Raw genomic sequence first — 22,573 nt, 5'->3', positions numbered from 1 at the left:
TAGTTTTCAGGGGTACCGGTACACTGCACCTGCTACACAAATCGTAGCTCCTCCTCTGCCTGGAGGGGATGTTTGCCCTGACCGTACAAATCGCCGTTATTGTATTGTATCCACCGCTTACCCAGAAGCACATGCTGCTGCTGCTGCGTATGCCCTCTAAGAATACGTTACATGTGACTCACGTGGTGAGTGGGTGTGGCCTGCTTATTGAAAACCAATATAAAAACATAAATAAAGTCACTATAGCGGTGCACGCCAGAGGCGACTTCGGCATTTGGCATTACACAAGCTGTAGACACTGTTCCCCATGTGTGCGTGTGGGTTTGCTGTGCATCAGATGAAAAGGATACAAAATACACCAGAAAAAAAACTTAGAATATCTTTTTTTCTCTTAAGCTATACAAGCGCCTCAGGGCGAGGACTCCTGGGCGGCGTCTGCTCTGTACAATACCATAAAATACATTATCTGTGGACTCTAATACATCCAGGGATACCCTCCTACAGCTAGCTTTTAAAACATATGTGAAACGGTTTATTACAATTTCATCTCTTTACCACCTATATTAAACAACCCGATACACAGTTTTGTACAAGATAAACATCTGGGAATACACTCTTTATGCGTTGTTCGCGCAAATAGCCGTCACAGGCCAAACCGCGGATAATCACAGGTTCTACGCAGCTCTCCCACCCCTCCCCAACAAGGGCACCCCCCCTCCATTGCATAAATAGGGACTGACAGACCACGTTGAGGAGCACTTATGCCCCGTCAGGCGGACCACATGTAATATATGGTTACGAGGAGCAGAGGTATGGAGCAAACGAAAGGCTCGGAAACAATTGGGCAGAAAAACACATTAACAATGCATGGAGGGTCCTTCCTCGCTTTGGCCATCAGTTGTCCATCTGTAAGCCCCCAGTTCAGAGACGTTTGAACCTACATATCTCGTTCTCACCCATCTTCACTTACTGATCCCACAAGCATCACTCTTCAATCCCAAGTGCTACAATCAGGACACCAACTGTGTTACCGCGGCTGCCTTAGGAACAATGACGACGCAAAGATGGGAGGGAGGGGTCTGCAGAGCGTAGGGCGCGCTATTCCAGTCTTGTGTAGGCAGAGAACGGCCTGGTAATACTAACAACTACTCACTGCAGGGTGCATCCATAGGACAAAGGAAATAAAATATCTGAGGTCCGTAATGCTGGTTCGCTCCCAATATAAAGAAGAGTTCGTTGTCCTTCCGCTATTGACAAGTCCAGCGAGAAGAGAACGCGGCCGGATTATCAGTCTCTGTTTGTGTTATTGGCGGAGAAGGCGTGGAGATTGCCCATCTGACTCAGACCACTCTGGATGTGCGCAACGTGGATCTCAACATTATTCTGAAAACAGCTGGAAAGAGAGGACGCAAGAGTCATATGGTGTGGGGTACTAGGTACAGCAATAAGACGGTCACGTAAAAGAAACCTGAAACCAGCTGTGAGGTTGTATGCGGTTTCTGGAGAACTAAGAGTACCAGCAAGCCTGGTCATGCCTTAAGTGTTTTTTTTATGCTGTCATCTGTAGAACTACAAGTACCAGCATTCATGTATGTTGGTGCTTGTAAGAATACACAACACAATAGGACTTTCTGGGAATTGTAGTATTTACTGGAAATTCAGGAGGTTAAAGAGTAACAGCTGTAAGTATAAACTTCCCTATTAATCACCCATGTAGAGCAATGTAAACTATAATGCGCCAAGTGTCAGATACGTACCTGGTATTAGAAGGATTTATTGAACTCTTTATATCATTGATTGAATCTGTTAAAGATTTGAATTCAAAAGAGTTCAGGTCTCCTCCTTTCGCGAGGCACTGTAAGAGAGAAGCACGGCCAGGTTAGCAGTGTTGCGACGCAGCGCAGCGACAAAACCCATGCTGTGGCAGCGTCTTACTTTTATCTGTAGGAGGATAGCGGTGAGCTTGGATATTAGATCTGTCAAACTCTCGTTCTGTACACAAGGCTGGCCGGTGGATGTGTTTGCCTGGCGCACCATCTCCTGAGCTTCTTCCTCGCAGCGCCGCCTCATATCCGTCGGCTGATTGGCTGGTTGAAGCCCCTGATCCGGAGCGAGCTGCGGAAAGGAGAAATTATCTGTCAACTCACAAGATTCAAACACGGGGCCGACAAGAGACCGGACAGTGGATGTTTTACAAAGAGATTCATGACACTTTGGCTAGAAATTAAAATACATGCTCAAATGATAATAAAAAAAAAAGTTTCAACCAAAATAAAATAAATAATAATAAATATAGAACTTACAATATGTCCGCAAGTTTCAGATAATCGAAAAAAAACACACACAAAAAAAAAAAAAACAGTTGAAGGTGGCCCTTTAAATATGAGTAAAGCTTAAACCCGGATGCAGATGCCCCAGGGAAAGGCTACCAATTACCTCATAGCAATACTGTTGGACTTTGTGGAGAACCTTGTTGAGATCTTTGTTGAGTTGCTCCAGGTCAAGAACAACTGTTGCGTATCGTCTTTGAAACTCAATGTCAATAGGCGCAGAGTAGGATTTCTGTAGCCGGGGGAGGAAAAAAATAAATAAATAGCATAAAGACATTTTCCTATAGGAGAGTTGAGGGAAAAAGAAAACCTTCTACCCCAAACAATGACACGTAATGCAGCTATAGAGAAACATAGAATTTGACGGCAGATAAGAACCATTTGGCCCATCAAGTCAGCCCCTTTATTTACCCTTCAGGTAATCTCTACCCTTTTTTAATCCTAATATATTCATACTAGGTGATTCATCGCGCCCTGCGGGCGCTCTTCACACCGTCGTAAGGGGCTGCGCCCCCTTAATTTGTGAACATTTGTATATGAGAAAGATGTTTAGAATTGTATGAAAGATGTCTGTATTGCAACTTCAGTTATAGGTGAAATGTGATAGAGAGCATATTGTCATTCAGAATGCATTTACATAAACAGTAATAGTAGCAGTAAAAGATCTGACTTGCGTGAATCGCAGGAGGGGGGTGTCACGGGGTGGGATGCGAATCGTGGGAGTCGCGGGGGGTGCAGCGAATTGCAGGGTGTGTGCTGCGAATTGCGGGAGGGTGGCGCGAATCGCCAGAAGAAAAAATCAACACAGAAAGGTCAACACATGTAAATGTTGACATAAGTGGGGCACTTGATTGGTGTCCATGTCAACACATGAGAATGAATATGAAAACATTAAAAAAGTGAAAAATAAATCTTTAAAAATTCATGTCAACCTTTTTCATTGTCGACCATAGCCATGTCAGTGTTTTGCACGTGCCATTTAATCGTGGGGGGGGTGTGTGTGTCTGCGAAGTGCGTGTGTGTGTGTGTGTGTGTGTGTGTGGGGGGGGAGAAGGAATATGAAAACATTCTTAAAATGAAAAATATATCTTCAAAAACTAATGTAAACCTTTTTCATCGTCGACCATAGCCGTGTCAGTGTTTTGCATGTGCCATTTGATCCTGGGGTTGCTGTGAATTGCGGCGGCTGGGGGGGTGTTGTCCGCGGGAGGAGGGGGTCGCGCGTGGGGGTGTGCCATGAATTGCGGTAGGGGGGATCGTGGGGGTGGGTGCTGCGAATCGCGGGAGGGGGTGCTGCGAATCGCGGGAGGGGGGTGGGTCGTGGGTGCCACGAATCGTGGGAGGTGGGGGTGGGCGCTCACCTGGTGTGTCTGGTGAGTAGCTGTGTCTTTGCTGGATAACATGGGGAGGCAGAGGGGGCTCACTGGGCTGGTTCTCCGTCATGTGAGTCAGAGGCTCCACCCAGCGTTAGAGAGTCAGACACACTTTGAGTGACAGATGTAGCCAAATATAAGAGATGCCTATCCCAAGCAGGTTTACATTGTTCTACTCTGATGGGAGGCTATTTCACTTATTCACCACCCGTTCTGTGAAGTAATTTCGGTACTTATGTAATATCTGGGCTCCTGTTTTTCTTATGAGACCGCGTCCCCTCGCCTCGCTTCGGGCACGGTGGCTCGCCACACTATATAAAATCAACTCCATGCATAGTTGGATAGTAGGGGTACATTTAACATGGGAGCCCAGATAATACATAAGTACCGTCATTTTTTCTAACATTTCCCCCGAACCGACCTCCCTCCAGTTTCAGTGCATGTCCTCGTGTTTTATTACTTATTTTCCTTTGAAGAAAATGTCCCTCCTGTACTGTGTTAAAACCCTTGATATATTTGAAGATTTCTATCATGTCCCCCCTTTCCCTTCTCTGCTCCAAACTATACATGTTAAGATCTTTTAGTCTATATGGTGGTAAGGTTCACGTTGCAGGGTTTTCTCACAGATAAGAGGAGCCATGGTGTATCTCTACTTTTGCACCAGTTGTGAAGTATTGTGTGCACCATCTAGCACCAAGCGCACACACCTTAAAACATCTGAACCCACCAGCAGCCTTCCTAATGTATCTTTCTGCTTCTAAAGATGCGATGCAGTACAAAACGCACTGTGTGTGGGCACCTTTAGTGTTCATGAACCTGATCCAATAGAATTTACTATTTGTGAGGACAGACTGTGGGGCTACCCAGGTTCCAGCAATGCACATCCTTACCCAGGATAAGAACGGGTGTTACCCTTTATGTCTAGTAAAAGCCCAGTCTCTCTAGAAGGACCTGTACACACACTTCAGGTCTGGTTTAGCAGCTGCATTTTTAATGTATTATGTAACAATAGATCTATTTCCAGAACATGGTTAACGAAGACCAGACATTTCTCCAAACCATGCGCTCACTTGAGGAGTGTGACTTGGACGAGACCTGGGACAGTACTAGGATATGTAAGATGTAAGCTCACCAGCTTCTCTGCTTCTGTGTTCATGTCCCGTAGCTGTTTGATATGTTCCTTCTTTATCATCAGGATCTTCGATAACCTGGTCTATGAAAACAGAACATCTCATCAGATGCAGGTGTAACAGGTTGTAACAGGTATATTTTGCAGGTAATGGCGGCACTCACGGAACTAATACACGGACAAAGCTGCGCTTTGAACGGTTTAATTCAGAATTAAAACGTTAAGCGCAGCTTTAGGTCAGTGTATTAATTCAGTGAGTGCCCCCACTACCTGCAATCTGCATTATTGAACCCACCAGGAGGGCACCCGGATACCGGTGATTACAGAGGGAGAGTGCCGACACATTGGAACATTAAATATATATAAAATATCCACTGATTGGACACTAAAAAGCATCATGATATATAATCATTTATTTATATGGTGATTTTTTTCCTTTAGGACTCCCAAATACCATGCACATAATACAGCACTTAGACAGCAATTTGGGCCGTCACTGCCGAGGATTACTCATCCTGCTCCATGAAGGAAGCAGGTGAGGCAGATGTCTTGGGCTGGCTACACAGATGGGTGGAATAGATAATGCCTGCGCGAGAGACAGGTCTTAATTAAGGCTTCCACACTACAGGTGTCAGCAGAAACTTCTTATGTCATGAGACAATCTTCGGTCACATTCCTCAAGAAGTCCCTTGTCGTCTACCCCTAGCGAGAAACCCAAATCAGATTGCTCCAAGGACTGGAATTTTTCTGATTATGTGAGTATGAGATGTGAATCTGGTCTATGGTGTAGTGGAGCAGCGCCTCTAGTGGCCTATAAATTGTAAGCAGGGCCTTCCTACCTCTATGACTTATTACCCCAGTCTTTTTCTATCACAGTTTCCGATTGAGTTTTTCAATTGGAAATCGTAAAAAACTAATTAATTTGCTGCACTACATAAGGAACTGTTAATTATATATTCCGTCCAACACAGCGAGAAAAGTGCATGTCTGGTTTTTAACAAACATTTTATTTATTATTTCCAAATTAGCTTAATGTTACATAAAATGTGCCTTTACTGTAAGTTCTGTCAACATATCAGTCACTGAAAGATGTCACTATGTTTCAGTGATATCACCCGAGGCGATAGATCATTTGTCCGGGTGCACAGCTTATATAATGAATGATGTTGGCGGTACCGTGAATTGTATAGTGTGTACCCAGCTTAATAGTCCCCATACACTTATGCATCGGATGCCCTGTCAGGCGGCGGGGCTCAGCAGCGGCAGCATTTGAAACACGGGATGGCCGTCTGATTGGCTGACATAGCTCTCTCTCAATCAGAGTGCCGCCCTGTGTTTTAACTTATTTTTTCAGTTCTGGCGCCACTGCTAAGTCCTGCCAGCGTTGCTACTCCACCGCCACCCACCACCAGCGGCCCCTACTCCCCCAACCCGCCGCCGATTGCATTTGAGCGATCGCATGTGGTTAAAAAAAAAAGACATGCGATTGCTCATGCAATTCGATAAATATGTTCAGAAAATAATATTTTTCGATGCAAAATGCGACCGGCAGTCTCATGCATCGCATTGGGGGGACCCATTATTCATGCATACAATGTTTGATTTATTGCACAGATGCGGTAGAAATCAAAGGATTGTATGCGATGTGGGCTACATAATTTTGATAGAGGAGATGGATATTCCTGAATAAACTGGAGCCTGTATAATTGTTCTTAAACCCTTTAGTGTAGAGAGATGTAACTTAGTGCCGGCCATCTGCAGACAACTGAAGCTTAGTGACATTACAGTATACGTCCTTGGTGATACCGCGATGGTAGTGTGAGCACACAGAGGATGCCACAGGCTGTGCACTTACCACCTGAACAAGGAACTCCACCGGAAATCCACCTATCGTGTCATTGTCTAAGCTGGAAGATTTCGTTTTCCAAGGAGACTGTCCTAACAAGGGATCGTTATCCTGTGATGAAATATAAAAAGAACTACAGTTTACACCATAGGTACATGTCAGACGGACATGTTAATCCAGCTTCTTCCTATGAGTTACTGCTCTTTCTGCCTAACTGGGAGAACCCTACCAAGAGTGTGGGTTTAGAGGGGAGGCTGAGAAATGGGCACTAAATAGTTAATACTGTTGGAGCAGAGGGGTGGGGGTGCAAGCTTAAAGCTGCCATAACAAAAATACATAGAGTGGCTGTAAAAAAAAACATTTATAAAAAGTAGTATTCATTTCAAAAAGTGTTCTGACCTTATAAAACAAAATACAATCTACCATATATAAGAACAAACAGATACCGGTGTATTGGGGACGACTAGCTAATGTAGGGTACACACCAGGACGACCCGCTCACGATGCACATCGTCAGTGTCTCGTCCGACCCGCTCACGGTGACGCGGGGGGGGCACGACCCGCTCACGATGTGCACCGTGAGCGGGTCGGGTCCGATCCGATGGCGACCCGCACCCGGCTGTATGGTCGTCATTGAGATCCTACCTGCAGCAGGTAGGATCTCAATAACGACCGACCGACCCGCGAGACCGCGCATCGGATCGGTATCGGTCCACAGCAGGTCAGAAAAGGGCCCAATCAGCACACAATCTACATCCAATTGATCGGAATTGGATCTAGATTGTGGGGATCGGGCCCTAGTCGTCCTGGTGTGTACTCAGCATAAGAGTAAGGTTCTCCCGTTTGCCTTCGGAGCTGCCAGACCGTTTGGAATTACACGTAATAAGGTATCTAATGAGCAGTACAGGAGTGCAGGGGAAGGGACACTGCACATTAGCGGATGGGGACCATTGTAATAAAAGCCGACATGTTGTCCGGAGAGGCCACGCTACGGAACCAGAAGTCACTATCCCAAGCGGGATTGCTGCAACAAAGTGGGCACCTTAATCCTTGTACAGTCAGACACATGCCAGGGAAGGGCTCAAACTACCATAAAAGTTGCCGATGGGGCTATGACAAATGGCCGCAGCTGTGTGTGACAATGCAGGAAGGCACATGATCAGCTGTCATAGTAAAGGTGCCCATACACTGCTGCGACGTCTCGTGGACACCGATACACCGATTGCCTGCACCCAAAGAGGAGGATCTCGGAACAGGGGCCAAATAAGCCAGTGAAGCTTTATCCAGTCCTCCAGCCTCATGTATTCCAAGTTCTACGTTATATGTTGCTCTTTCTGAATCATTGTTGTACTCAGCTGTTAATGCCTGTTCGGTAATCCGCACAAGTCCTGCAAACTATCCACCTGCTCTATTGCCTGTGGCCCCAGGATAGACGGATATTAGTAGTGGTCTCCGATACGTACTTGCTAATAGGAGTCACTAAAGTCTTGTCTGGTCATCCCCACGGCTAACATGGACACCGACCCCGTGCATACTATGGCTTCACTAAAGGTTTTTTATTTTTGAAGATGAAAAAAAAAAAAATGGCAACCACGAGATATAAATACAGTTCTCACCATGATGGGCGACTGGACATTCGGAGGGTAATGTAACCGGGGCGGAGTCATGAATATTCGGGATGGGCGCTGCTTTTGTCCGAAGGCGGCGATGGGCATGGTTTCATGGGGCTCGTTACTCTGTGAACCAAAGACAGGAAGAATCTTAAACGCAGGAGACCTGTAAGGAGTACCGGGTGTGGTATAGCAGGTCGACAAGGTCAAACCCAAGCGGTCGACATGCACAACCGTGGAAATCGGTCGACACAAGCATAAGGTTGAAACCGAAGGTGACAAGCGTTTCAGTTTTTGTGTGTCAATGTTAACACCTGAGCACGTGGACTCGTGTACTGCTGCACTCACCGTGCCGTGGGCCACTTTACCGTTCCCAAATGGAGTCCACGTGGAGGATAAGGTATCAAGCAATAAATGTAAAAAAATTGTGAAAAACGCATGTCAACCTTTCATTTGTTGACCATTGCCACAGCAACCATTTGACCACATGTATGTCTACCATATGTCGTTATCCTAGACCAGGCATGTCCAAACTGCGGCCCTCCAGCTGTTGTGAAACTACACATCCCAGCATGCCTTGCCATAGTTTTAGCATTCGCTAGTAGCAAAACTGTGGCAAGGCATGGTGGGACTTGAAGTTTCAAAACAGCTGGAGGGCCGTAGTTTGGACATGCCTGTCCTAGACCTTGTGTGCCAGCTATCCAGATACCAAAGAGAATCAGACTCCTTTACCACCATATAGAATGACTAACCGATTTTTTTCTGGGGAAAATGCGCCAATCCTGGGAGAGAGGAAGTGAAGAGGCAGCCAATCAGCTTCTGTCACCTAGCACAGTCTTTAAAAAGACAAACTGATTGGCTGCTTTGGGCAACACCTCTCTACAAGGCTCGATAGATCTCATCTTTTGGCCTTTAGAAACATCTAGTTGCTGAATGCTTGTGTTGACCTTGCCATCAACCCCTAACACAAACAGAGAATAGGTTTGTGTCCCTTTACGTTATGGACTACACACCGATGATGTCATTTGGGTGACCGGTGTACTATGTAACAGATAGAAGCTTTCACACAGTGATTTTCATCGTTATTCACAGGAAAATCCAAATTTATACATTTTTGTCTCACAAACGAACAACACAGAATGAAAAACACAGAACACTAACACCTTAGTGATGGTTCTATTGTCCTAGTTTTATTTACATGAGATATAGGTGCAGGTAAAATAGCACAATAGATTATTACTAATCTTTATTGTACTTTCCAGGTGTTGGAAGCAGCGGTATAAGACGCTATTGGACGTTTTTCACGTCCGTTTTTTGCCGATCCGCGAGCTTTCCGTCACTCGGGACGTTGCGACTGTTGCATAATTGATTGAATAACCCCCGTTCACCTCATAATGTTGCATCTCAAAAATACAGGAGTAGAGTGATGCTTATAAATGTTGGCAAATCTGATTGGTTAAGAACATCCCACATTTTCTATTCAATACAACAGAAGCTCGTCGGTCAGTGAAGATTGTGGGGGAGATGTATCAAAGCTAGGAGGGAGATTAAGGGGGGTATTCAATCTTCGGGTCACGGCAGACGAGCTTGCTCGCCTGCCGTGACCCAGTCCCGTTCTCGGTCAGCTCGACCGAGAACATGCAGGCGGGATTCAATGTCCCGCCTGCAGCGGGACGAGAAGGGGGCGTGGCCACGAGTTGCGGCCGGGAAGTGACGAGATGCAGCCGGCAGCTCGTCACTTCCCAGCTGTTCTCGGCAGAACGAGCCCGACAGCTAGAGATGTCGGGCTCGTTCTGCCAGGAAACCCTGTTCAATGCTGTCGGGGAAGACAGCATTGAATAGGGCCCGTCGAGCATCTCCCCCACGGGAGATGCTCGACGGCGATTGAATATCCCCCAAAGTGCCAATTTATCACCTCGTGCCGTGTTACAGACTTTCTGAAAAAGGAGGCAGGAGCGAATTGGTTGTTACCTTATCTCTTGCCACAGTAAATACCGCTCCCCGTACGTTCACCAAACCTGCTGGAAATCAGGCGCATTTTCCCGGTAAAGCAGAAAATCCGCTATAATAACATGCATGAGCTTCTCGTGTTGCAGAGGGATGCACGGTTTTATAAATGGCAGCATAATACACATCACATTTGATAATCATTCGGGAAATATAAATAGGAGGAGCCCAATGTAAGAGTTTGGGGAGCTGTCGGTTGAAGCTGGAATTAGACACTTACCAAGATCTCAAAATCTGGGATTGTGTGTGTGCCGAGTCCGTTCCTATCGAAGGTGACCCTGTAAGTGGAGTTCTGGGTGTCTACAGCATCTATCTGACCAGTAAATAAGCCATCATGCATCCCACGTAACCGAGCTACAAGGAAATGGAGAGCGTTAGCCGGACAGCAGACCTTTCCCGTCTAAGTAATGTGCAGATGGTAAGCCAATAGTGTATGATAAGCTGAGCAAGTCCCCACCATGCCGACAGCCGTGGCAGGAGAGCACAGACCCTCCCGCCCACGGTATACAGTCCCTGGGTCGACAATGTCTAGGCAGACACCTAGAAATGGCTGACATACCATAGGCTGGCATTATTGGTCGACCTAGACATCGTCAACCCCCTATACCATAACCCCGCCCACTTGGGTTCTCCCCCTATAGAACCTCCACCGTGGGCAGGAGATCGCACAATCCAAATAATGCTATAGGGATCCGCTACACTGCCTATTCCGTACGTCTGTGCAAACATCACATACACCGGACGGGAGGCCGGCGCACATAACACTAAAGGTGGCCATACATCAGAAAGACATTGCACCCAATCATACAATCTCAATGGATTGTATGCAGATTGTATGTACACATACAATCACACAATCTCCCGACCCCGGGAGATTGGAGGATTGGTCCTCTGATCTGACGTACTGCCTGTCAAATCAGTTGGGATTGGGAGCAGATTGCATGTACTTTTAAGCACATGCAATTTGTCTTTAGATGGCTCATACAACCAGAGTCATGTGACACTCCCTCCCTACTAGCAGAGAAGAGAGGTGCAGCCTCCGGGCGGCCCATGGCAGTGGTTTTCAGAGGATTGCTTCATTAGGGCTATTTAATATAATAATAATAATATAACACAGCAGATGTGAGCAGATTGGTAGTTGCTGGCAACCTGTAAATTAAAAAAAAAAAAAAAAAAATTTGATTTTTGGTACTCCTATCCTTTTAAACCTAGTAGTCTTACTAAATGAAGCTTCAATCATGCAGCAGATGGATTGTATGACAGATTGTGTCCAAAAACCACCAAGGACTGCCGGGGAGTTTAAGGGAACTTGTCCAACAAGTTGGACCTGATTGACGTGAGATTTATCCTATGTGCAGGAGGATCAATCTCTTGGTTATACCCAATGGCACAGGATTGTGCATTGTGTCCTACACATCAGGTTTTGTCAGATAAATTGGCCCAATCCACCTGAATTGGGTCAAATCTGACAAAATCTCACAAGTGTAAGGGGCCCGGTCTTTCTGATGTATGGCCACCTTCGCTCATTGTTAGAAACAATACAGCAAGCCCATGTAATATAGCCAGGTCCTAGTAAGTACTTCTGTGTATTGGGGATGATATGTTACATTCCATTTTCTTTTACAGAAATTAATATTCAAGGTTATGCAGCAAGGCATCATGGCTTTCCTACATCCCAAGCAGAACGTTCCATATATGATATTAGGGGGGGTGTTTCTGGGATGGGTCGGCATACCCGGGAATACCCATCAGTAACTAGAACACTGCACCCATGACATATTATCCCGTAAGACTTTACCGGTAACTTTTGTTCCTATGACCAAGGAAAGGGGGATTTCATCAGGTAGATCCTTGAACTGCGACACATCGGCCACCTTCCTCTGCTGCAGGAGACGGATCTTCTGCCGCTTCTGTTCTAGAGCCGACCTTTCCTCTTCGAAGAATGCCGCAGAACATCTAGACATAGAACATTAAACATTGGCACAGTCTTACTGGAAAGGCTCTGTTGAGTCCTTACACACACACACACACGATGCATGTTCTGATACGATGGTTCTCCTATAAATGGCACTGGGATGAGCAGACGTTTTAACAAACATTAAAGAATATTCTAAATATATACCAAGTTTGGGAACCACTAGTTTCACTCAATGCAGTAACTGTAAATCCTTCAATGTTTCATGTTACACAAAACACACAATGGGGCTGATTTATTAAGCCTGGTAAAGTGAGAAATTGGAAGATGATCACGCACCAATCAGCTCTTATCTGTCAAAATTACAGGCTGGGTTTGAAAAATGGCAGTTGGGGAGCTAAATGGATGATGCGTTATCACCATCCGCTTTATCGAGTTTAATACATCTGCCTCAATATCTCCATTCCAACAAGGATTTTACCTTCGTGGCTTTCCCATAAGTCGCCGAATTTTCCCCCATTCAACCCGGGTTAATTTCCTTGTTTTAAGATTTGGAAAGGATTCTTTTAAGCAAACACAGAAATCATTATCGCCTTCGAAGAGAGGCCTGTAAATAGACAAGAAAAAAAAACAAAAACATATATATATATATATGAATACATTTTTGCCAACAGACACTGATAGTGTGATTCAGAAGGGAGTCAACATTACATCCAAACCCAACAATACATGTTGCAAATACTATAAATGAATCGGTGGATAACACGTTATTCGGGAGAAAAACACAAATCCTAAGCGATCAAACCAAGGTCACGATACAACATTAACAAAATTTAAACTGCAGAGTACATATAAAAAGGAATTTATAATTAAACTACCGCCATTCCAGAGTCAAGTGACGTTGGCAGGCACTTCAAAGGTTAATAATAATAATAATAATAATTTTGTGGCGCTTACTTGTCGATATTTGAATAAAACCATTCGTATATACACCATTTGTGCGCTTTAGGGAGCTTCAGCAAATTCCGCAGCCTATAGCCGATTTTCTGAGACGCCTTTTTCACCGGCGTGGTTGTCGCAAACTTCTAGAATTAAAGCAGTAAGTTATTTCAAAAGGCAAAAATAAAAAAATCTAAAAGGTTGTTAAGAAATATCTTTTTAGTAAAAGCACCAAAAAATGTCCTTCTAAAATAAAAAAAAGACCTGATTCATACATATTCCTTTCATCAGCGGTGCAGAGAGCAGCAGTAACAGGATTGTACACAACAGCGATCTAGTGCTAGACCAGCCGGCTTACTGCTGCAGGCCCACAGGACAGCGTGGCTCAGAGACTCTACCACAGGAACAGATTATACATATTGTTCCAGTGATTGCCTGACGTACCTGGGGTACCATTGGCGGTTTCTGATTTCTTTTTGGCGATCTGGTATTTATCTGGTGATCGTCTTCTTCACAGAAAAGTCGGCTTCGTTTAGAACTCCGTTGAGGCTGAGGGGAAAAAAAACGCACATCTCGTTTGCCAGCAGTACAAAGTAAACACCAATGTATAGGATCCAACTGGTAACAAGATTAATACATATAACAGACAGGGGGGCAGATGTATTAACCCTGGAGAATTGAACAAGTGTCCAATGATCACGCACCAGCCCCAACTGTCATTTTCAACCCCAGAATGTATCTTGACAGTTAGGACCTATTTGGCTGCTGCATCATCACGTTCCACTTTATCATCTCTAACATATAGGGGCAGATTTATTAAGCTCGGTGAAGTGATAAAGTGTCTGTTTTTTTTTTTTTTATCACCAACCAATCATCTCCTAACTGTGAAGTTACAGGCTTGGTTTGAAAAATTACAGGTAGGAGCTGTTTGGACGGTGATAAAAACCAAACACTTCATCAATTCACCGAGCTTAATAAATTTACCCCATAGTAACAAAACGATTCAGCCTAAATTTCTAGATCATCACTTTATCATTTGTCCAGGCTTAACACATCTGCCGCAGAATGATAAATCCACTCGGCAAAGGCCTATTCGCAAGTTATACGGCGGTAGGAAGGCACACCGCATCATTAACCCTTTGAGTGCCAATGCTGCTGTGAGATCATCAAAATATCTGATGCCAGCTCCGCTCACAGAGACGGTCAGCCGCCCACCCGATCTTCGTCTGGACGCACGCAAATGAAAGCCAGTCTTCGCTGACTATCGAACGATTTATCCTGCAGCGGAGACATGCAAAGGGGATGTGTTTTCGCTACATTTCCCCTCGCAAGGTACCGGGGGGAATCGGCGGCGGGGGGTATTTGACGGGGCGGCGTCTAAGGTGCTCCGTAAGCTGCAATGCTTGCAGCTTACTGAGAAAACCTGAATCAGGCCCATAGTCTCAATCCAATCCATACAGAAAACGAAGGGAAGCGTCTCCTTCCAGAATTGGAAATTGACAGGGTTTGGTTGTATCCAGTCATGAAGGATGGTCTTTTTTGTCACTGCATTTAATGTGTGACGTCATTGTGTACAGCACGGAGTGAATCTCAGCCCCTTTGGAAGGATGCCCAGAACATCCCACTCAGGAGTGAAAGGTACAAAATTAACCGGGTGGGTTTCTGGTTACCGGCATTTTAAATGCAGTTTTTTTCTCTCCCTAAAACCGTTCTATTTCCAGCAACTGCCGTAAGACGCAGACACATTTAGAATTCACATTAAAGGCTTTGTGGAAACATTTATCATCTGCCTGTTTAATTCATGATGATATATGATCCCGTCAGCCACTCACCAGGTCAGCGACGGAGTTGTTCCCACCCTTCCAGTTTGGGGTTTTCTGCGGAGAGTTGTATTTTTCATGCCACGTATTCGATAAACTTCCTTCTGTAACAATACAAACCGCACTTTAAAGGTTACACCTTAGCGCAAGTCACCCCCTTTCTGGTCAGTTTTAGCATTAACCCTAATGCTGGCCATATACTAGATGGTTGGACTGATAATCGGATACTGGATGGGAGCAAATGACAATCAGCGATTTGCTCACAAACCAGGAAAATGGACAAAAATATTCAGTCAAATTGTTTGGTTAAAACAGATTCAACTACAGTCCCTTGTCCGAGTTTATGTCCATTCGAGATTGGGTATGGGTCATAGGGTCAACCGCACTAAGGTTGACATTGGCCTAGGTCGACACCTCAAAAGGTCACCATGGGTTTAGGTCGACAGGGTCATTAAGTTGACACAAGCATTAGGTTGAGATGAGGAGGTTCGACTGTCAAAACGGCGACATGGTTTTTTTTCTCTCACTTTTTTCTGGTCCCGAATGTCGACACAGTTGGTGCACCGCGTCCACTCGCTACACTCGGCACACTATTTTTTTCTTCCTGCACCCCCTAGTGGATGGTAGGGCATGAAATACCGCCTGTTGGCACACGCCGGCTCAAAAAAATAAAAAAAGTAAAAGAAAACCCTGTGTCGACCTAATAACCCCATCGACCTAAGCCCATGTCGACCTTTTCAGGTGTCAACCAAGGACCGTGTCGACCTTCAGTGGTTGACCCAATGCATGTCAACCTTACTGGTGTCGACCCAATGACCACCTACCTTCCATATTTTGGGAGAAAATTACTGAAATACAAGTTACATTTGCTCCAGTACCAGATTTTAATACCGTATAACCAACTAAAGAGATGGTAGGATGAAAGTTGGTCTAGTGTATGGCGAGCACTAGGGCCTGATGGAATAAAGTCAGAGTTCAGCGGTTGTGCGGGATGCTGGACGAACTGGGACATTTAACGAGGGCAGCCATTTACCATACAAAACCATGCCTCGTAAACTATTCTTCACCCTCTACAGTTCGTCCAGCGCATCGTTTCCCATATATACAATATTATAATAGATTTTAGTTCTGGACTGTAGTTTGCAGATTCTTTCAGCCTCATGAAGTTTCAGGCACTCTGTAATGGCCAGCAATACGAGAAAGAAATCTGCAGAGTGCTTGAAACTTCATAACGCAGACCTTACACACGGAGCAATTTTTGTGTCATTCACTAAGCAATCTTATAAGATCGCTTAGAAAATGACAAAAAATCGCTCGTGTGTAGGGGCCATAGCAATAGCGCTGCGCGGCCCCACGCGTTTCTATTGCTCATGTAGATTGATGCTGCATGCACAATAAATCTAGTTAGACCGCCGGTGCTCTCACCAAAGCACACAGCGCTGGTGCATCGCTGTGTGCTGAGCGGTCTATCATCACACAGATTGCTGGCCCCATTGGTCTAAAATAACTCATTTCTTGGTCTGTAATTGAAGCCAGAATAGGAGCAGTATTCCATCAGAATCCAAAAACAAATAGTGATTTTATCTAGGTTTATAGCATTAGGAATTGTTGCGAAAACAAGTAAATATTTTAAACAGCGGCAGATTTGGTTATAGATCATTTATAATCGTTATATATGTGTGTGGGCAACTGCAAGCATATGTACAGAACCACGACATCCATAATCTTACTGCATAGTCTGCTAGGGGTCGCAGCATTCATAGAAACATAGTATGTGACGGCATAAAAGAACCACTTGGTCCATCTAGCTTGCCACTTTTTTTTAAGCCTTATTGTTAATTCAAACTCTATTAGACCCTTAGTATGGATATCCAGGATGTGCTTGTGATGTCGGCAGTTCGAACGCCGAAGCTGAAAACACAACACAGGTCTGAAGACCACAACCGGAACTTTGACACAGGTCACGTGCATGTGCGTTGGCTAAGGCTAGGCTGCAGGGAGAGGGTGATTAGGGTTGGGCAATAAGGAGGGAGATCAGAGTTAGGCGACAGGAAGGGAGGGTGGTGGGGAATTAGACCACTTACCACCTGGGTGTCAGGATTTTGCTGTAAGATGAAGGTATTCTGAAGGCAAATCAGTGAACGCAATCTATAGAAGACGACTTGCTTGTACCAAAATCAATACTAGTGGGGTAGTGACATAGCTTCCGAAGAGTGGACAAGTTGTCCACAGCAACCAATAGTCTTCTACCAATTTTACAGAGTACACTTGATAACGGTTTGCTAGAAGCTGATTGGCTATGGGTAAATTTGGACAGACCACAACAGCAAAAGATAATTCTGCCATCCTGTATGCATGTTACCGGAACCCCACTGCCCACATACAAAATGTCACACGTCGGTGACGTGATCTATGAGTGGAAAGGTTTTAAACCTGAGGAAAGAAACACTGTTCCCAGCCTGTAGTCCTGGGTGATACAATACACTAATAGTCTATCCAGGATTTAACCATGTCACAGCCCACTGACAAATTTACAGTCCACAGAATAATCACCCTCTAAGTCAGAATCGCCAGTGTCTTACCTTTTAGACTGACAAGAGCTTTTGCTGAAGAATCTGGGGAGGAAAGAACAAAAGTGCAAAGATATAAGATCTTTCAGTGACTCTGGGTATAAAAAGTATAACACAAGGAAGGGAAATACGAGACAGGAGATTGCAGGAGAACTAGCGCTACTGTAACACCTTACCAGCCTAGCGCTTCTCAAAATGGGAAGATAAAAAAATAAGTAAATAAATGTAATATTCTGCCTTGGATGGCACGTGATGCGTGTTGAGGGTATACATGGAAAACATCAAATCATTCCTTTCTAAATGGGCTACTCTCCACGTACACTAGTGAATTAATTTATTCTCCATATACTTGTGTTCACCAATGCAATGAGATAGTTGCTTTCTATTTATTATACTACAAGCTAAAGGGAGGTCTCACTGCAAACTAGAGACGGAAAGTAAATGAGAAACCTACAGCAATCACAAAATAGACTTCCAGACCGAGGCGGCCAACGGACTTAAGGGGGTATTCAATATGGATTGACTAACGAGACAGTGTTCCGCAGATCGGCGAAAACAGACGTGGATTGTTGAAAAACGTCCGTGAATTCAACAAGCCGGACAAAACGGATCCGACTTTTTAGAAAGTCGGCTCCGACACCCTTCAATGCTGTCGATAACGGTAGCATTGAATAGGCGAGTGTCGAAATTTTACCTGTCGGGAAATATTGGCACACTTATAGTGCTGACATCTTGGGCTCATTCTTATATGGGGTACACACCAGGACGATATGGCCCAAAACGAGCCAATTTAGATACAATCTCGACTGATTGTATGTCAATCGGCCGTGTTTTGGGCCATTTCGCTGCCCTTTTGATGCGATCCCGATCAGTTGCGCGGCCCCGCACGTCGTTAGGTCTTTTCTGAGATCCTACCTGCTGCAGGTAGGATCTCAGAAACGACCATTGTCGTGGGTGTGGGTCGCGATCACATCAGGGGCTTCTTCTGTGCGGGTCGGCGGCTCTGTCAGCTCGTGAGCGGGTCGTACGTTCCGGTGATGAACCCGCTCACGAGCAGCATCGTGCTGGTGTGTACCCAGCATAAATGGGACGCAGAGGAGCAATGCTTCTTGTCTCTACACGCATCCCGTTTATGTACGGTACAGATATGGACATACAGTAGCAGAAATGCGAGAGGCGTTCCTGTACGGTGACAAGAAGGCGGTAGCAGGAGGTGGCTATAAAGATACATGGAACCTAATAACACACATATATATATATATAAATATATATATATATATATATATATATATATATATATATATATATATATATATATATATATATATATATATATATTTGCAAAAGAAATAGACCAGAATAGTGCAGATCATAACAGGTAGGGAAAATGTAATTCAAACAAATACACTCACAAAAGCAGAAGTCAAATAAAAGCTATGGCATAATCCCACTGGCAAACTGGAACACTGCGAACTGGAACACTGTAAACGTTCCCGAATGGATGATAGTTCACCTGACTCTCCGGATGGGTGAGGTGAGCAGAAGTCCGGTACTTGTCCCCTAGCCAAGTCCACAGTGCACAACGGGTCCAAAAGAACATGATCTGCAATAAGGGGATTTTGATTACCTACCGGTAAATCCTTTTCTCGTAGTCCGTAGGGTATACTGGGGTTCAGGTAGACAATGGGGGGTATAGATGGGTCCAAAGGAGCCGGTGCACTTTAATAAAAATTAACAACCTGTGTGCTGGCTCCTCCCCTCTATGCCCCCTCCCACAGCCCAGTTTAGAAAACTGTGCCCGAAGGAGACGGTCATACTAAGAGAGGAGGAATAACTTTAACTTTAACTACCAACAGCATAGCACTGACGAAACCAGTCAGTCAAACACGCCAAACAGTAGAACGAAGCACAGAGGTGGGAGCCCAGTATACCCTACGGACTACGAGAAAAGGATTTACCGGTAGGTAATCAAAATCCCCTTTTCTCTAACGTCCTAGGGTATACTGGGGTTCAGGTAGACAATGGGGACGTCCCAAAGCTCCCACAACGGGCGGGAGAGTGCTGAGGTCCCTGTAACACTGAGTTTCCAAACTGTAGATCCTCTGAAGCCAGAGTATCAAACTTGTAAAACCTTACAAATGTATTGTTTCCCGACCAGGTGGCTGCTCTACACAACTGTAGTAATGAGGTCCCCCGAGCAGCCACCCACGAGGCACTCACCGACCTGGTAGAGTGAGCGGATATGGAGGCCGGAGCAGGAATAGAGGCCTGCGAATAGGCCATCTGAATGGTTAATCTAATCCATCTGGCGATGGACTGCTTTGTCGCTGGACATCCTATCTTTCTAGCATCATATAGGATGAAGAGAGTATCAGACTTCCTTGTACGAGCTGTTCGAGAAACGTAAGTCCTCAAAGCTCTAACCACATCCAAAACCTTAGGTGTGGAAGAACCAGTAGAAACCGATGGCACCACAATGGGCTGGTTAATATGAAAAGCCGAGACCACCTTCGGGAGGAACTTCGGCCCTGTACGCAACTCAGCCCTGTCTGCATGAAAAATTAGGTATGGGCTTCTGCAAGAGAGTGCGCTCAGCTCGGAGACTCTTCTACCAGATGCTAATGCCAATAACAGAACCGTTTTCCATGTAAGGAACTTTATTTCTGCTGTCTTCAAAGGCTCGAACCATGATGATTGAAGAAATTCCAAAACTAGGTTTAGATCCCAAGGCGCCACCGGACTTTTGAAGGGTGGTTGGATGTGTAAGACCCCCTTGATGAAGGTCTGCACCTCTGGGAGAGTCGCCAACTGTCTTTGAAAAAATATAGACAGCGCAGAAATTTGGACCTTGATGGAACCCAGCCTAAGGCCCAGATCAACCCCAGCCTGTAAAAACCTAAGGAATCTTCCTAATTTGAATTCCGAAGGAGGATATTTATGGCCTTCACACCAAGAGACATACCGCTTCCAGATTCTGTAGTAATGCTTTGAAGTGACTACTTTTCTAGCCTGGAGCATAGTTGGAATAACGGCACTTGGGATGCCTTTTCTTGCTAGGATTTCCCTTTCAATCTCCACGCCATTAAATTTAGCCGACGTAAGTCGTGATAAATGAACGGCCCTTGCTGTAGAAGGTCTGTTCGGTGTGGCAGAGGCCAAGGGTCTTCCAGAGACAGGGACAGAAGGTCCGCAAACCAGGTCCTGCGCGGCCAATATGGGGCAATGAAGATCACCAGAACCCTTTCCCGTTTTATCCTTTTGAGAATTCTCGGGATCAATGGGATGGGAGGAAACAGGTAAATGAAACTGAAGGGCCATGGCGCCGTCAGTGCGTCCACCGACACTGCTAGAGGATCCCGCGTTCGGGAGCAATATCTCGGCAGTTTCTTGTTCATTTGTGAGGCCATCATATCTGCCTGAGGGCACCCCCACCTGTCCACCAGCATTTGAAATATCTGGGGGTGTAGACTCCACTCCCCTGGGTGCAGGGTGTGTCTGCTGAGATAATCCGCTAGTGAGTTTTGTACTCCCGGAATGAAGATGGCCGATATGGCTTCTGCGTGGCTTTCCGCCCACCTTAGAATTTTTGCCGCTTCTCTCATGGCAGACCTGCTTTTTGTGCCCCCTTGGCGGTTTATATATGCCACTGCCGTGACATTGTCCGATTGGACTTGAACTGGCTTTCCTCTCAGCAGATCGGAGGCCTGTATTAAGGCCTGGTGTATTGCTCTTAGTTCTAAGATGTTTATGGGAAGAGAGGCCTCCTGCTCTGACCATAGACCCTGGAAGTGAACTCCCTGAGTTACTGCTCCCCAACCCTTCAAGCTGGCATCTGTTGTTAGGAGTACCCATGGGTAAAATCCGAACCTCCTTCCCACTAGCAGGTTGGATGACTTCAGCCACCACAGAAGAGAGACTCTTGTTTCCGATGACAGAGTGACTAGGGAGTGCATGTGGAGATGAGACCCCGTCCACTTGTTTAAGAGGTCCAGTTGGAAAGTCCTCGCATGGAAGCGTCCGTAGGGAATCGCTTCGTATGCTGCTACCATCCTCCCGAGTAGTTGTATGCAGGAGTGGACAGATATCCTGCGCGGTTTCAGAACCAACCGCACCATCTTTTGGATTGCCAGAACCTTCTCCGTTGGCAGGAAGACCTTCTGCGCCACCGTATCTAGTATCATCCCTAGGAAAAGAAGTCTTTGAGATGGTACTAGCTGCGACTTCTTTAGATTCAGTATCCATCCGTGGGTTGACAGGATCCTGGAGGTGGTGCTGACACTCTCCTCCAGTAACTCTCTGGTAGGGGCCTTTATTAAAAGGTCGTCCAGGTATGGCACAATATTCACTCCGGCCCGGCGGAGTAGATGCATCATCTCTGCCATGACCTTCGTGAATATCCGAGGGGCTGTAGACAGGCCAAAAGGTAAAGCCCTGAACTGGTAGTGGTCGTTTAGGATCGTGAAGCGAAGATAGGCCTGATGTGGCGGCCATATCGGGATGTGAAGGTAGGCATCCTTTATGTCTAACGACACCAGGAATTCCCTTTCCTCCAATCCCGAAATGACCGCCCTCAAGGACTCCATCTTGAACTTGAAGGTCTTGAGATGCATGTTCAGAAACCGAAGATTCAGTATAGGTCTTACCGAACCGTCTGGTTTGGGCACGACGAATACGTTGGAGTAGTATCCCTTCCCCCTGAGATGGGTAGGTACCGGAATTACCACAGCCTGATCTATTAGTTTCCGAACCGCCTCCAGAAGGTTCCTTTGAGATTCCTGTGAAGCTGGTAAGGCTGATTTGAAGAATTTTTGAGGCGGGGTAGAGGCAAACTCTATTCTGTATCCTTGAGACACTATTCCTAGCACCCAAGGGTCCAGGGCAGACGCCCGCCAAACCGGACTGAAATGAAGTAAACGTGCTCCCACTGGAATGTCCCCCCCCTGAGGAAGGGAACCGTCATGCTGAGGGCTTTTCCTGAGTGGAGGTGTGAGCCTGCTCGGGCAGGACTGCTGACTGGGTTCTGCGGGACTTGCC

At 45.6% G+C, this 22,573-nt stretch overlaps 1 protein-coding gene across 2 annotated transcripts in view; it reads right to left on the bottom strand.

Annotated features, from left to right (window-relative positions):
• Nucleotides 1-366: 366 nt before the first annotated feature.
• The window catches only part of LIN9 (lin-9 DREAM MuvB core complex component), a 31,917-nt gene continuing 9,710 nt past the window's right edge, over nucleotides 367-22,573 (bottom strand). Inside the window, exons 2-15 of one of the 2 annotated variants that reach the window (XM_083175536.1) lie at nucleotides 17,552-17,584; nucleotides 14,982-15,073; nucleotides 13,594-13,698; nucleotides 13,168-13,292; nucleotides 12,692-12,817; nucleotides 12,094-12,251; nucleotides 10,516-10,649; nucleotides 8,295-8,414; nucleotides 6,688-6,789; nucleotides 4,836-4,916; nucleotides 2,437-2,562; nucleotides 1,936-2,115; nucleotides 1,758-1,855; nucleotides 367-1,393 (exon numbers count right to left, since the gene is read on the bottom strand). In XM_083175536.1, the coding sequence (XP_083031662.1) occupies nucleotides 1,288-1,393; nucleotides 1,758-1,855; nucleotides 1,936-2,115; nucleotides 2,437-2,562; nucleotides 4,836-4,916; nucleotides 6,688-6,789; nucleotides 8,295-8,414; nucleotides 10,516-10,649; nucleotides 12,094-12,251; nucleotides 12,692-12,817; nucleotides 13,168-13,292; nucleotides 13,594-13,698; nucleotides 14,982-15,073; nucleotides 17,552-17,584 (1,586 nt within the window). In that variant the 3' untranslated portion in view covers nucleotides 367-1,287. Of the gene's footprint in view, nucleotides 1,394-1,757; nucleotides 1,856-1,935; nucleotides 2,116-2,436; nucleotides 2,563-4,835; nucleotides 4,917-6,687; nucleotides 6,790-8,294; nucleotides 8,415-10,515; nucleotides 10,650-12,093; nucleotides 12,252-12,691; nucleotides 12,818-13,167; nucleotides 13,296-13,593; nucleotides 13,699-14,981; nucleotides 15,074-17,551; nucleotides 17,585-22,573 lie in introns of both variants that reach the window. The other variant, XM_083175535.1, reaches the window with a different exon arrangement.

The sequence above is a fragment of the Crinia signifera genome, chromosome 3, assembly GCF_055691185.1.
Source record: "Crinia signifera chromosome 3, ASM5569118v1, whole genome shotgun sequence".
NCBI classification, from domain to species: Eukaryota; Metazoa; Chordata; class Amphibia; order Anura; family Myobatrachidae; genus Crinia; species Crinia signifera.
Note: the sequence above shows the minus strand (reverse complement) of the source record. Positions and strands in the feature narration are given on the sequence as shown.